Source organism: Heterodontus francisci, chromosome 11 (genome assembly GCF_036365525.1).
Source record: "Heterodontus francisci isolate sHetFra1 chromosome 11, sHetFra1.hap1, whole genome shotgun sequence".
In the NCBI taxonomy this organism is placed as follows: Eukaryota; Metazoa; Chordata; class Chondrichthyes; order Heterodontiformes; family Heterodontidae; genus Heterodontus; species Heterodontus francisci.
The window spans coordinates 85,008,863-85,023,706 of record NC_090381.1 but is presented as its reverse complement, the minus strand read 5'-3'; the positions used below and the strand labels follow the sequence as shown (position 1 = coordinate 85,023,706).

The window sequence follows — 14,844 nt, the reverse complement described above, 5'->3', positions numbered from 1 at the left end:
AGATCACCCTTATTAGCGGAACATTCAAAGCCATCTTGAGACATTCATGAGTGGAGATGTCCTTCCAGGGGATAAACACTGGCAGCACCACCTGAGAGGGGTTTTGGGTTTTAAAGTTTGGACCTCATTAGAAACAACAGGGATTGAGAGAACCATGTGACTGTCTCCCCAGGCTGTGTAAAACTGGGAGTTTTGTTGCACACAAGAGACAAACAATAACTGAGTGTGCAGCAGCAAAAAAGGCTGTGTGCCTCCCTTTTCTCTCTCCCTCTCCAGAAAACATCAAGTTTGAAAACTGTCTGCGACTGTGGACCCTGCAAGCCTACAGATTGCTACAGAGACCAAGGGAAAAGAGCCACCTACAAGTCTGCCTCCAAGAAAACCCTGAGACAAGTGGGCCAGCTACTAAGTGCACTCTGACCAGCTGAAAAGTTCAAGAGTGCAGCTTCAGCCGGAAGATCAGCAAATCATCCAAGTCCACAGACTGTGCATTTAAGTTTTATTTATTCTGGACTCTAATCCAACCAAAAAACCTAGCTTCCACCATGTAATCTATTTGTGCGTGTGTGTGATCCTCGTGTAAATGCGTGCGTGAATGTGCAGCGTATTTTTTTAAATTATTTTTAGATCAGGGTTAGAGTTTTAAGTGTAATCAACTTACCTTTTTCTTGTTTAAACTTAAAACTTGCCCAACTGGTTCTTTCACGATCAAATTAAAACGTAAAAGGTAAAACACTCAGAGGTGGTAAGTACAACCACTGTTTAAAAAGGAATAAACCCTGATGCGGTCAAATAAGAGGATGGGCAAAAGGGGCGACTGTGAGCCCCTCCTCACCTGGCCGTAACAGCAGTAAAAAAAACCTTTTAAATCATTTGTAAAATTGTTCTGTGGAGTTTTGCAATAACATAACGACACTCCATCAGATGTTAAAAACTACATAGGAGCATAATCAAATCAGCAAGGCCCAGTTGTATAGTGCTACAAGATGCAAGTTACAACCCAATTGCAAAAGTTTGAGTTATTAAATGCAATCATAAGAATTAGGAGGTGTAAGCCATTTGGCCCCTCAAGCCTGCTGCGCCATTCAATAAGATCTTGGATAATCTGATTGAACCCTTAACTCCACTTTACTGCCAGTCCCCCCATATCCCTATACTCCCTTGCAGATCAAAAATCTGTCTAACTTAGCCTTGAAGTGATTCAATGATCCAGCCTCCACTGCTTTCTGGGAGTAGAGAATTCCAAAGATTAGCAACTTCAAAGAAGAAATTACTCCTCATATCCGTCTTAAATGGGAGACCCTTTATTTTGAAACTATGTCCCCTAGTTCTAGATTCCCCCATGAGGGGAAACATCCTGTAAGCACCCACTCTGTCAAGCCCCCTCAGAATCTTATGTGCTTCAATAAGATCACCTCTCATTCTTCGAAACACCAATGAGTATAGGCCCAACCTTTCCTCATAAGACAACCCCTTCATACCAGGAATCAGCCTAGTGAACCTTCTCTGAACTGCTTCCAATGCAAGTATATCCTTCCTTAAGAAAGGGGACCAAAACAGTACACTCTAGGTGCAGTCTCACCAACGCCCTGTACAGTTGTAGCAAGACTTCCCTACTTTTATATTCCATCCCCTTTGCAATAAATGCCAACATTCCATTTGCCTTCCTAATTTCTTGCTGCACCTGCATCCTGACTTTTTGTGATTCATGTACAATGACACCCAGATCCCTCTGTACCACAGCATTTTGCAGTCTCTCTCCATTTAAATATTCTGCTTTTCTATTCTTCCTGGCAAAGTGGACAACCTCACATTTTCCCAAATTATACTTCATCTGCCAACTTTTTTGCCCACTCACTTAACTCTTTGGAGACATGCTGTGCCCTCCTCACACCTTGCTTTCTGACCTATTTTTGTATCATCAGCAAATTTAGGTACAATACACTTGGTCCCTTTGTCTAAGTCGTTAATACAGATTGCAAATACTGAGGCCCCAACACTGATCCCTGTGGCACTTCAGTAGTTATAATTTGCCAACTTGAAAGTGCCCCATTTATCCCAATTCTGCTTCCTGTCAGTCAGCCAATCCTCTATCCATGCTAATATATTACGCCCAATACCATAAGCTCTTATATTGTGCAGTAACCTTTTATGTGGCACCTTACCGAATGCCTTTTGGAAATCCAAATGCACTGCATCCACTGGTTCTCCTTTATCCAAGCTGCTTGTTACATCCTCAAAAAACTGTAATAAGTTTGTCAAACATGATTTCCCATTCATAAAACCATGCTGACTGCCTGACTGCATTATAATTTTGTAAATGTCCTGCATCTACCTCCTTAACAGATTCCAGTATTTTCCCTATGACAGATGTTAGGCTAACAGGCCTATAGTTTCCTGCTTTCTGTCTCTCTCTTTTCTTGAATGGGGTGTTGCATTTGCAGTTTGCCAATCCGCTGGAATAAACAAAAAAACAAAAGAACAAAAGATAATTACAGCACAGAAACAGGCCCTTCGGCCCTCCAAGCCTGCGCCGATCCAGATCCTCTCTCTAAACATGTCGCCTATTTTCTAAGGTTCTGTATCTCTTTTCTTCCTGCCCATTCATGTATCTGTCTAGATACATCTTAAAAGACTCCATCGTGCCCGCATCTACCACCTCCGCTGGCAATGCGTTCCAGGTGCCCACCACCCTCTGCGTAAAGAACTTTCCACGCATATCCCCCCTAAACTTTTCCCCTTTCACTTTGAACTCGTGTCCTCTAGTAATTGAAACCCCCACTCTGGGAAAAAGCCTCTCGCTATCCACCCTGTCTATACCTCTCATGATTTTGTACACCTCAATCAGGTCCCCCCTCAACCTCCGTCTTTCTAATGAAAATAATCCTAATCTGCTCAACCTCTCTTCATAGCTAGCGCCCTCCATACCAGGCAACATCCTGGTGAACCTCCTCTGCACCCTCTCCAAAGCATCCACATCCTTTTGATAATGTGGCGACCAGAACTGTACGCAGTATTCCAAATGTGGCCGAACCAAAGTCCTATACAACTGTAACATGACCTGCCAACTCTTGTACTCAATACCCCGTCCGATGAAGGAAAGCATGCCGTATGCCTTCTTGACCACTCTATTTACCTGCGTTGCCACCTTCAGGGAACAGTGGACCTGAACACCCAAATCTCTCTGGACATCAATTTTCCCCAGGACTTTTCCATTTACTGTATAGTTCACTCTTGAATTGGATCACCTCGCATTTGCCCTGATTGAACTCCATCTGCCATTTCTCTGCCCAACTCTCCAATCTATCTATATTCTGCTGTATTCTCTGACAGTCCCCTTCACTATCTGCTACTCCACCAATCTTAGTGTCGTCTGCAAATTTGCTAATCAGTCCACCTATACTTTCCTCCAAATCATTAATGTATATCACAAACAACAGTGGAATTTTGGAAGATTACAACCAATGTATCCACTATCCCTGCAGCCACTTCTTTTAAGACCCTAGCATGCAGGCCATCAGGTCCATGGAACTTGTCAGCCTTTAGTCCCATTAGTTTTCCTAGTACTTTTTCTCCAGTCATCATGATTGTTTCAAGTTCCTCCCTCCCTTTTGCCTCTTGATTTCTACTATTCTTGGGATGCTTTTTATGTCCTCTACTGTGAAGAAAGATGCAAAATACTTGTTCAAAGTCTCTGCCATTTCCTTGTTTGTTACCATAGTAACTGTGCAAATTACTAACCTCAGAAAACGATCACAAAGGAGCATTAATCATAATGTGCAACCAAAAAAAATTACTTAATCTGCTGCAGTCTCTCACATCGATCGTAAAAGAAAAAGCCCTTTCATATTTGAGTTACTTTCTCCCATGGCTCAAACAAACTGAATCCATTTGTAAAGGTTACTATTAACCAAAACTCCTTCACCAATCTAGTCTGTTCAATGGAATGTGTGGAGTGAGAACCAAAAAGTATGATAATTTAGTTTCTTTGGAATTCTTGATTACAATGGCTAAATAATTCATGGACTCAAGTTCTGTTTGCTACTATAAATAAAAGTCATTAAGCTTTAATCGTAGCAAGCTCTCCACCCTACTGCAAGAGGAAAATACAATAACCAGACCTCGTCCTCTAGGAGTCCATGACACATAATGTTGTTCATGTCCTTACAGAGTCGCTCCAATCCTCCATACTTTGACCAGACATTGGGGTTGTTTGTTGACAGGAGCCCCTCTACAGTAGTCTTCAGTCGTCCCAGGAGCTTCCAATGCTCTTGCCTGCAGTAGATTGAAAAAGCAAAAGACATATGACGAACTTAAGACTTAGGCTAGATAACCTCATTTAAGAACACGTGCTTCAAAATTCAGTTGTTCTTGGCCCCATTGCCCAGGTCACTTTCTATTACAACAAATGATGGCATACTACGTTGTGCAAAATAAAAAGTTCATTATACTGTATGGTCAACAGTCGCTAATCAACTCCTCTAATGACCTTGCGTGTAAAGAATGCATCAGTTTAACAGCCAGAAGTAGTGCATGGTGTGGAGAGGGATTCAAAATAAACAGCCATTAAACCAACCTTGAAAATAGAGCCATCTAAGAGAAGGCATTTTGGTTCCTTTAAATGAGGACCATTCCCTAAAATGAACTTCACTCATTTCAGATAATTGCCTGAACAGTCCATTTATATTACTGCAAGTCGCAGGCCAGCTAGCAAATCGAACTCAACACATGGATTGTGTATATAAGAACAAGGAGGAGTAGGCAATTCAGCCCCTCGAGCCGTGTATATAAATACGCAAGCCACGATAAAACCTGTATCTACAGCAATTTGAATTTATATACTATTCCGCACATTGAAAATCAGGCATCAGAAGACTTACCAGAGCAGAAGATAAAAAGACACAGGGCGGCAGGGAAGAATGGAATTAGGAACCAAAAGACTTGCGACAGAGAATTGAGGAGGCTTTTGAAAGCAAGGAGGTAGGAAGTAGAACGGAGAAATTTTGGAAGAGAATTCCAAAAAGCAATAGCATGGTGGCTGAAAGAATGGCCACCAATGGTGGATGGAAGAGGACAGGGAGCAAGGAATACAAAAGTGACAGAGGAGTGAAGTGTGCAAGCAGTAACATAGGCCTGATGCAAGTTACTGAAATATGGAGGAGTAAGGCTATAGAGAATTTGAATAAGGGCAAGGATTTCAAAATTAACAAAAGAGCACAGTGAGGCAAGAAAGCATGGCCAATATTGGGACTATAAAAGTACAAGACTTTGAGCAAGGAAGAATGCAGGTGGCAGTATTTTGAATTAATTGCAAGTTATAGAGAGTAGAAGCTGGGAGGCCTGCTAGGAGGGCCTAAGAGAGGTCGGGTTTCAAGCGATAAATGCATCAATAGATTCAGCAGCAGCAGGGAACAGGTTACGGCAAAGGTGAAGACAACAGTTTAGACAAGGGAATAGATGTGGCGAAGAAAACCTGATTCTGCATCTATCAACATAGAAACACAGGAAATAGGAGCAGGAGTAGGCCATTCGGCCCTTCAAGCCTGCTCTGCCATTCATGATGATCATGGTTGATCAGTAGCCTGTTCCCGCTTTCACCCCATACCCTTTGATCCCTTTAGACCCAAGAGGTATATCTAACTCCGTTTTGAAAACATACAATATTTTGGCCTCAGCTGCTTTCTGTGGTAGCGAATTCCACAGGCTCACCACTCTCTGGGTGAAGAAATTTCTCCTCATCTCAGTCCTGAAAGGTTTACCCCATATCCTTAGACTATGACCCCTGGTTCTGGACCTCCCCACCATCGGAAACATCCTTCCTGCATCTACCCTGTCAAGTCCTGTTAGAATTTTATAGATTTCTATGAGCTCCCCCCTCACACGTCTGAACTCCAGTGAATATAATCCTAACCGACTCAATCTCTCCTCATACCTCAGTCCCGCCATCCCAGGAATCAGTCTGGTAAACCTTCGCTGCACTCCCTCTATAGCAAGAACATCCTGCCTCAGATAAGGAGACCAAAAATGCACACAATATTCCAGGTGAGGCCTCACCAAGGCCCTGTATAATTGCATAAGATATCCCTGCTTCTGTACTCGAATCCTCTCGCTATGAAGGCCAACATACCACTTGCCTTTTTTACCGCCTGTGGCACCTGCATGCTTACCTTCAGCGACTGGTGTACGAGAACACCCAGGTCTCGCTGCCTTTTCCCCTCTCAGTTTATAGCCGTTCAGATAATAATCTGCCTTCCTGTTTCTGCTACCAAAGTGGATAACCTCACATTTATCCACATTATACTGCATCTGCCATGCATTAGCCCACTCACTTAACTTGTCCAAAGCACCCTGAAGCCTCTCTGCATCCTCCTCACAACTCACCCCCCCCACCCAGTTTTGTGTCATCTGCAAATTTGGAGATGTTACATTTAGTTCCCTCATTTAAATCATTAATATACATTGTGAATAGCTGGGGTCCTAGCACCGATCCCTGTGGTATCCCACTAGTCACTGCCTGCCATTCTGAAAAAGACCCATTTATCCCTACTTTGTTTCCTGTCCGCATTTTGCACTTTGGGCTCAGTGTGAGGTGTCAGTCAGAGAAGCTGATGTACTTCAGGAAGAGAAAAATGTAAAAGCTGAAAGCAGTCAAAAAGGATGGCTTCAGTTTTATCTCCATTAAACTGGAAGAAATTTAAACGCATCTAAGTCTAGATGTTTGACAGGCAGTCCTGATGAAAGGTCACAGACCTGAAACATTAACGCTGTTTCTCTCCTCAAAGATGCTGCCAGACCTATGAACATACGAACTAGAGGCTACTCGGCCCCTCGCATCTGCTCCGTCATTCTACAAGATCAAGGCTGGTCTGTTTGTGGACTCCTGCCTACCCCCGATACCCTTCAACTCCCTTGTTTGTCAAGAATCTGTCTACCTCTGTCCTAAAAACATTCAACGACCCTGCCTCCACTGCTCTCCAGGGAAGAGAGGTCCACAGACTCACGACCCTCTGATAGAAAAAAATTTCCTCATCTCGGTCTTAAATGGGAAACCCCTTATTTTTAAACTGTGCCCGTTAGTTTTAGTCTCATCCACAAGAGGAGACTTTCTTTCAACATCCACCCTGTCAAGTCCCCTCAGGATCTTATATGTCTCAATAAGATCAGCTCTCATCCTTCTAATTCCAATACAGACCCAATCTGTCCAGCCTTTCCTCATAAGATAATCCTCTCATCCCAGCAATAAATCAAGTGAACCTCCACTGAACTGGTTCCAATGCAATTCTTTCCTTTCTTAAGTAAGGAGACCAACATTGTACAAAATACTCCAGATGTGGTCTCACCAATGCCTTGTATAACTGTAGCAAAACATCTCTACTTTAATATTCCATTCCCTTGCAATAAGTGACATTGCATTTACTTTCCCAATCACTTGCTGTACCTGCATACTAACTTTTTGTGTTTCGTATACTAGGACACCCAGAACCCTCTGAACCACAGAGTTCTGCAATCTCTCCATTTAAAATATGTTGCTTTTCTATTTTTCTGGCCAAAGTGAACAAGTTCATACTTTCCCACATTATAATCTATCAGCCAAACCTTTGTCCACTCACTTAACATATCTATATCCCTTTACAGACTCCTTATATCCTCTTCACAAGTTACTCTCCTAATATCTTTGTGTCATCAGCAAATTTAGCAACTGTACATTCCGTCCCTTCATCCAGGTCATTGATATAAATTGTAAATCGTTGAGGCCCCAACACTGATCCCTTTGGCACTCCACTAGTTACAACTTGCCAACCTGAAAATGACCCATTTATGCCTACTCTCTGTTTCCTGTTAGCTTTATCCATGTTAATATGCTCCCCTCTACACCATGAGCTCTTATTTTGTTTCATAACCTTTGATGTGCCACCTTGTCAAATGCCTTCTGGCAATCCAAGAACAAAACATCCACAGGTTCCCCTTTATCCACGTTGCTTGTTACTTCCTCAAAGAACTCTAATAAATTAGTCAAATACGATTTCCCATTCACAAAACTGAGTATTTCCAGCATTTTCTGTTTTTATGTTAGACAGTCAATTGGAGGATCAAGTAATAACCTTGAAATCAAGAGAAAGTAGAAAGGTAAAGCTACTTGTGATCAGCATATATATAAACCTGATCCCTGCTTCTGGACAATGTCACTAAGTGGCAGTATATAAATAAAGAAGAGGTTGAGGTTCTAGAATACACTGGTGGTAAAGGAGAAGGTACCTTTGAAGGATATGTAATGTCCTCAATAGTTTAAAAAAAAGCTTTATCACCTGCATTAGTGAATTCTTACTAATAGCCACCCCTATAATAAAGGGAGTACAACCAATCATGCAAGCAGTCAGGGAATTAGCACCAGTAACAGCAGAAAAAGCTGCAGCTTGTACAGGAAAGGGATGAGTGGTGCTGAGCTACCCTGGGCTCTCAATATGCCAACCTCAGAACAAAGGACCATAAGAGAAAAATAATTTATGTTGAGGAGTCACCAGTATGAACAAGGCACAGCAATGTGCACACATTTAATCTAGCTACATCCATTCTCTCTAGCAAACGACTGGCAAGAATTAGATTATAATAGAGAAACATGCTTCAGCTCAGTAAATAACCACAGTAAATATATTAGCACACAAAATGTAATCTGAATAAGATGGGTATTCCGCAAAGAAGTTGGTAACAAACGACACAAGTCACTAGATCACATTTTGATCCGATACCCTGCCCTACCCTTGTTTTTTAAAAAAGCTTCCATTTTGTCAAAAGACAAACGCTGGACAAAGAGGAATGGGCAATTACCCGATCTGACAATAACATTCTGTGCTTAACTGGTGAGAGCTGTGCAGATGTGGCAGGACTTCAATTCGATGTGGCGGAACAGCAGTACCAGTTGGTGCAAATAAACTGGCATGCAACAAGAAAATCACAATTAGAAAAGATCACTCGGCAGTGCAGCACCACCAAGTTGGGATGTGGGATCCTCTCCACAATCCCCCAACAGCATTCAGTTTCCAATGTATGGACAGGGAAAAATCAGATTGCCTGACCACACAAGACCACTCAGTTGCAAAACATCAGCAGAACTGGCCTAGGAATAAATTAGCCGTGCTATCAGTCACAGTTGGTGCGCAGCTCAAAAAGATCCTAAACAACAGAGAAAATCTTTTTGAAAGGAAAGAAAACATGTAACAGGGTGCTATAGTGAGTTAGATACTGACCTTTCTCCTCTAGAACACAGGTTCAAATTGTGCCCAGACTAATCAGATAAAACGTTTTGCTGGCTGTAAAGATCTTACAAAATAAATTTGGGCAGCCTCATCTTAGTTTCTAGTGGGCCTGGGCCTGCAGCACAAAACTATTCCTAATTCGGCACTGTAGTCTGTACCTCTTATTTCAAAATGTCTATAATTTAAATTCTATGAATTGAATTAGTGCAGAAAACCTCATTTTATTAAAACTGCTCAATTCATACAACAGTATTCAATTTTTTCAAGACAAATCAACATTGTCAATAACAGTATGCTTCTGTTAATTCAATCTCACAAACAGAGCAGGATGCCTGGATTGGGAAATGGAAAAAAAATGCCACAAATGGTGCAAGACGGTGCTCTTCCGAGGCTGTGGATGGGGCATATGATTGTAGCAAGGTCAAGGGAGTGGTGCTGAAATTAAAAAAATTCCGTTCTCTAGCACTAACATCCCTTTCCTTGGAGGTCACCATTCATAATACATAAAAGAATACTTCCAAAATACATGATAAGTCGGATCATTTTGAATGGTGGCTTGTGAAAACCTCCCAAACCCATTCAAGGCATTAACAGATTGAATGAATAATCATATGTGTCCTCAGTCTACCTCTTAAAGGATTCAAACTAGACACCAATACCTATCTGCCCTTCTAGCCTTAAGTTGGTGAAACTGCATCTCGAAATTATTTACTGATCTAAAAATTTAAAAATCCAAATATCCTCATGTTTATGCCCACATAAATCTCATAATATGCAAAATTCAGTCTCACATTTCAGCAAAGGTTACTAGAGAATACATTATGTTATGGAAATCTGCGGCTTGCCCATCTGGACAACTGCTCTGAGCCTTTCTGTAGCCCAAGCAGAGGGTCAGGTTTGCTGTGGAAGCACCTGTCATTACAGCAGTTCCTGTTACTGAGTAAATTATAATCTAGAGATGAAGTAAAGTCAGTTACTTTTTTGTATTCGCTAATGGGATGTGGGCGTCGCTGGCAAGGCCAGCATTTGTTGCCCATCCCTAATTGCCCTTGAGAAGGCATCACTAAAAATTATAACCCGGAGACTGAGTAATATGCAAGGTTTGTAAAACGTGACTGAGGAGGGGATTTCCCAGGTGCTGCCCGTTACAAGAAGCTAAAGCCAGGACTCGGGCCGGTACCTGCACTCGTCCGCCTCTGCGTTCTCCATATCGGGGTGCCAGTTACTCTCTCTCCATGTCGAAAACATGTCTCCAACAGCCTCGGCCTCTCCCCGGGCATTCCCGGAGATACCGACTCTCTCTCCCCGACTTCCCAAGTACCCTTCCCGGCAGTTGTCAATACCGTATCCGCTCAAGCAGCCTCTAAAGGCTATACCCACAACCTCTCCCCGGCCTAAACTGTCTCCCCGCCCCCTCCTCCTCTCGCGCTCTCTCCAGCCTCCACCTCCCTTCACAACACGTGATGTCACGCTAGGCCCCGCCCCGTCACAGCCAAATACACCAAACCCCCGACCCCCAAAACACCCCCCCAATACACCAAACCCCCCCACCCCCAAAACACCCCCACAATACACCAAACCCCCCCACCCCCAAAACACCCCCCCAATACACCAAACCCCCCCACCCCCAAAACACCCCCCCAATACACCAAACCCCCCCACCCCCAAAACACCCCCCAATACACCAAACCCCCCCACCCCCAAAACACCCCCCCAATACACCAAACCCCCCCACCCCCAAAACACCCCCCCAATACACCAAACCCCCCCACCCCCAAAACACCCCCCCAATACACCAAACCCCCCCCCATCCCCAAAACACCCCCCCAATACACCAAACCCCCCCATCCCCAAAACACCCCCCCAATACACCAACCCCCCCACCCCCAAAACACCCCCCCAATACACCAACCCCCCCACCCCCAAAACACCCCCCCAATACACCAACCCCCCCACCCCCAAAACACCCCCCCAATACACCAACCCCCCACCCCCAAAACACCCCCCCAATACACCAACCCCCCCACCCCCAAAACACCCCCCCAATACACCAACCCCCCCACCCCCAAAACACCCCCCCAATACACCACCCCCCCCACCCCCAAAACACCCCCCCAATACACCAAACCCCCCCCCACCCCCAAAACACCCCCCCAATACACCAAACCCCCCCACCCCCAAAACACCCCCCCAATACACCAAACCCCCCCACCCCCAAAACACCCCCCCAATACACCAAACCCCCCCACCCCCAAAATACCCCCCCAATACACCAAACCCCCCCACCCCCAAAACACCCCCCCAATACACCAACCCCCCCACCCCCAAAACACCCCCCCAATACACCAACCCCCCCACCCCCAAAACACCCCCCCAATACACCAACCCCCCATCCCCAAAACACCCCCCCACCCCAAAACACCAAAAAAACCACCCCCAAAACACCAAACCCCCCACCCCCAAAACACCCCCCAATACACCAACCCCCCTACCCCCAAAACACCAAACCCCACCACCCCCAAAACACCCCCCATTACACCAACCCCCCCACCCCCAAAACACACCCCACCCCAATACACCAACCCCCTCACTCCCAAAACACACCCCAACCCAATACACCAACCCCCTCACCCAAAACACACCCCAACCCAATACACAAACCCCCTCACCCCCAAAACACACCCACCCCAATACACTCACCCCAAAACACACCCCCACCCCCATACATCAACCCCCAAAACACCCCCCCCCCACCCCCATACACCAACCCCCTCACCCCCAAAACACCCCCATACACCAACCCCCCTACCCCCAAAACACCCCCCCCACACACCGGATACCAGCTCTGCTGGGTTCCTGGCACGAGCAATGCTGACATGCTGTCCCTCCAGCAGGGTATGGGTTAGGCACTTGCATCGGGCTAAATTAGGTGTCATTACTCAACCAATACACGGGTTTAAGGATTTATTGCGTTGCAGCCATTTAGCGATGCTTCATTTTAAATTATAAGTGCATGTTGCACCATTAATAGATCTAATTCAGAAACTCTGAATGAGGAGGCCTGGTTGGCCAGCTGTGAGAAACATACAGGAGTAGACCTTTCAGCCCCTCGATCCTGCTACTCCATTCAATTAGATTATAGCTGATCTGGACTTCAATTTATCGGCCTTAGCTCCATATCTCTTGATAGCCTTAGCTAACAAACATCTATCGATCTAAGTTTTTAAAAGCTTCAATTGTCTAGCATCCGCAACCTTTTGGGGAAAGAATTATAGATTTTGACTGTCCTTGGTGTGAAAAAAACAATAGCCCAGTATGTAGTCTGTTTTGATGAAAGGTCACAGACCTGAAACGTTAACTCTGCTTCTCTCTCCACATATGCTGCCAGACCTGCTGAGTATTTCCAGCACTTTCCGTTTTTATTTCAGATTTCCAGCATTTCCAATGTTTGGCTTTTATATTAATGTAGTTTGAATGTCAAATGTGAGCCGAGTTGCCTAACTTCAATTTAATGAGACTCATTGTGGTTCTCAACCTTTTTTATTTGAAGGACCTCTTTTCAAATTAATTAGTAATCACAGACCCCACATTTAAATTATAATACTCAAAATACCTGGGCGAACTTGTATTTTGGAAAAGAAACTTGAATTTATATAGCACTCTTCACAATCATCAGACACCTCAAAGTGCCTTAGAGCTGATGAAATACTTTTGAAGTGTTGTTACTGTTAGAAACATAGGAGCAGGAGTAGGCCATTCAGCCCATCGGGCCTGCTCCACTATTCAATACAATCATGGCTGATCATCCACTTCAATGCCTTTTTCCCACACTATCCCCATATCCCTTTATGTCATTGGTATCTAGAAATCTGTCAATCTCTACTTTAAACATACTCAATGACTGAGCTTCCACAGCCCTCTGGGGTAGGGAATTCCAAAGATTCACAACCTTCTGAGTAAAGAAATTTCTCCTCATCTCTGTCCTAAGTGGCTTCCCCCTTATTTTGAAATTGTGTCCCCTCGTTCTAGACTCCCCAACCAGGGGAAACATCTTACCTGCATCTACCCTATCGATCCCTTTAAGTATATTGTAGGTTTCAATGAGATCACCTCTCATTCTTCAAATCTCAAGAGAATACAGGCCCATTTTCCCCAATCTCTCTTCATAGGATAGTCCAGCCATCCCGGGATGAAGTCTGGTGAACCTTCATTGCACTCCCTCTATGGCAATAATATCCTTCCTAAGGTAAGGGGGCCCAAACTGCACACAGTACTCCAGGTGCAGTCTAACCAAGTTTCTATACAATTGAAGCAAGACTTCACTACTCCTGTACTCAAATCCTCTTGCGATAAAGGCTAACATACCATTAGCCTTCCTAATTGCTTGCTGTACCTGCATGTTAGCTTTCAGTGACTTATTGATGACAACACCCAGGTCCCTTTGTACATCCACACTTTCTAATCTCTTACCATTTAAGAAATACTCTGCACATCTATTCCTCCTACCAAAGTGGATAACCTCACATTTTTCCACATTATATTCCATCTGCCATGTTTCTGCCCACTCACTAAGTCTGTCCAAATCCCATGGAAGCTGCTGTGCACCTCCCTCACAACACACATTTCCAACTAGTTTTGTGTCATCTGCGAACTTGGAAATACTACATTTGGTCCCCACATCCAAATCATTGATATATATTGCAAACATGAGTGTATTCAAACAAAATTGGACACCAAGCCACAGAGGGAGATGTTAGAACAAATGAGGTAGATTTTAAGGAGTATCTTAAAGGGAAGAGAGAGGTAGAGGGGTTTAGACAGGGAATTCCTGAGCCTAGGGTGCAGGCACTTGAAGGCATGGCCGCCAATGTTGGAGAGATTAAAATTGAAGATTTGTAAGATTTATTTTATTAATTCATGGGATGTAGGCATTGCTGACAAGGCCGACATTTATTGCCCATCTCTAATTGCTCTTGAGAAGATGATGGTGAGACACCTTCTTGAACTGTGTGGTGCAGGTAGGGAGTTCCAGGATTTTGCCTCAGCAATGATGAAGGAATGGTCAGGATAATTAGTGACTGGGAAACTTGCAGGTGGGACCTTCACAAGCGACTGCTGCCCTTGCCCTGCTCAGCAGTAGGGGTCGTAGGTTTGGGAGGTGCTGTTGGAGAAGCCCCTTGCTGAGTTGCTGCAGATGGCATACACTGCAGGCAGCTGTGCTGGTGATTGAGGGATTGGATTGGGGTGGGGCAGTATGAGGAAGTGTATGAGTCAGTAGGTTTAGAGTGGATATTGTTGGATAGCCTTTCCACAGAAATGGAGATAGAGAAGTCAAGGAAGCGAAGCAAAGAGACAGGGATGGATTTTCAGCACCCACAGTATTTTGCTTTTGTCATCAGAACTAATCTTTCTGGTGAGAAATAAACTTTATATGTCTGGAAAAATAAGCTTAGTTCTATTCATTTCAATGGGTTTGCAAACTTGCATCGCTCCTTTTCTTACTTACTGCAAAAACAGAGATACCCAACATTGCGCCCTGCTGCGATCTTGTACGTACAGTTGCGTGATGACGTCTGCGCAAGACGTAGAC

General features: G+C 44.2%; 1 protein-coding gene across 5 annotated transcripts in view; it reads right to left on the bottom strand.

Moving 5' to 3' along the window:
• The window catches only part of rubcn (rubicon autophagy regulator), a 79,340-nt gene extending 68,688 nt beyond the window's left edge, over positions 1-10,652 (bottom strand). For all 5 annotated transcript variants that reach the window (XM_068042381.1, XM_068042382.1, XM_068042384.1 and 2 more), the window contains exons 1-2: positions 10,435-10,652; positions 4,122-4,275 (exon numbers count right to left, since the gene is read on the bottom strand). In XM_068042381.1, coding sequence (XP_067898482.1) covers positions 4,122-4,275; positions 10,435-10,502 — 222 coding nt within the window. In that variant the 5' untranslated portion in view covers positions 10,503-10,652. The remainder of the gene's footprint in view (positions 1-4,121; positions 4,276-10,434) is intronic.
• Positions 10,653-14,844: the final 4,192 nt, after the last annotated feature.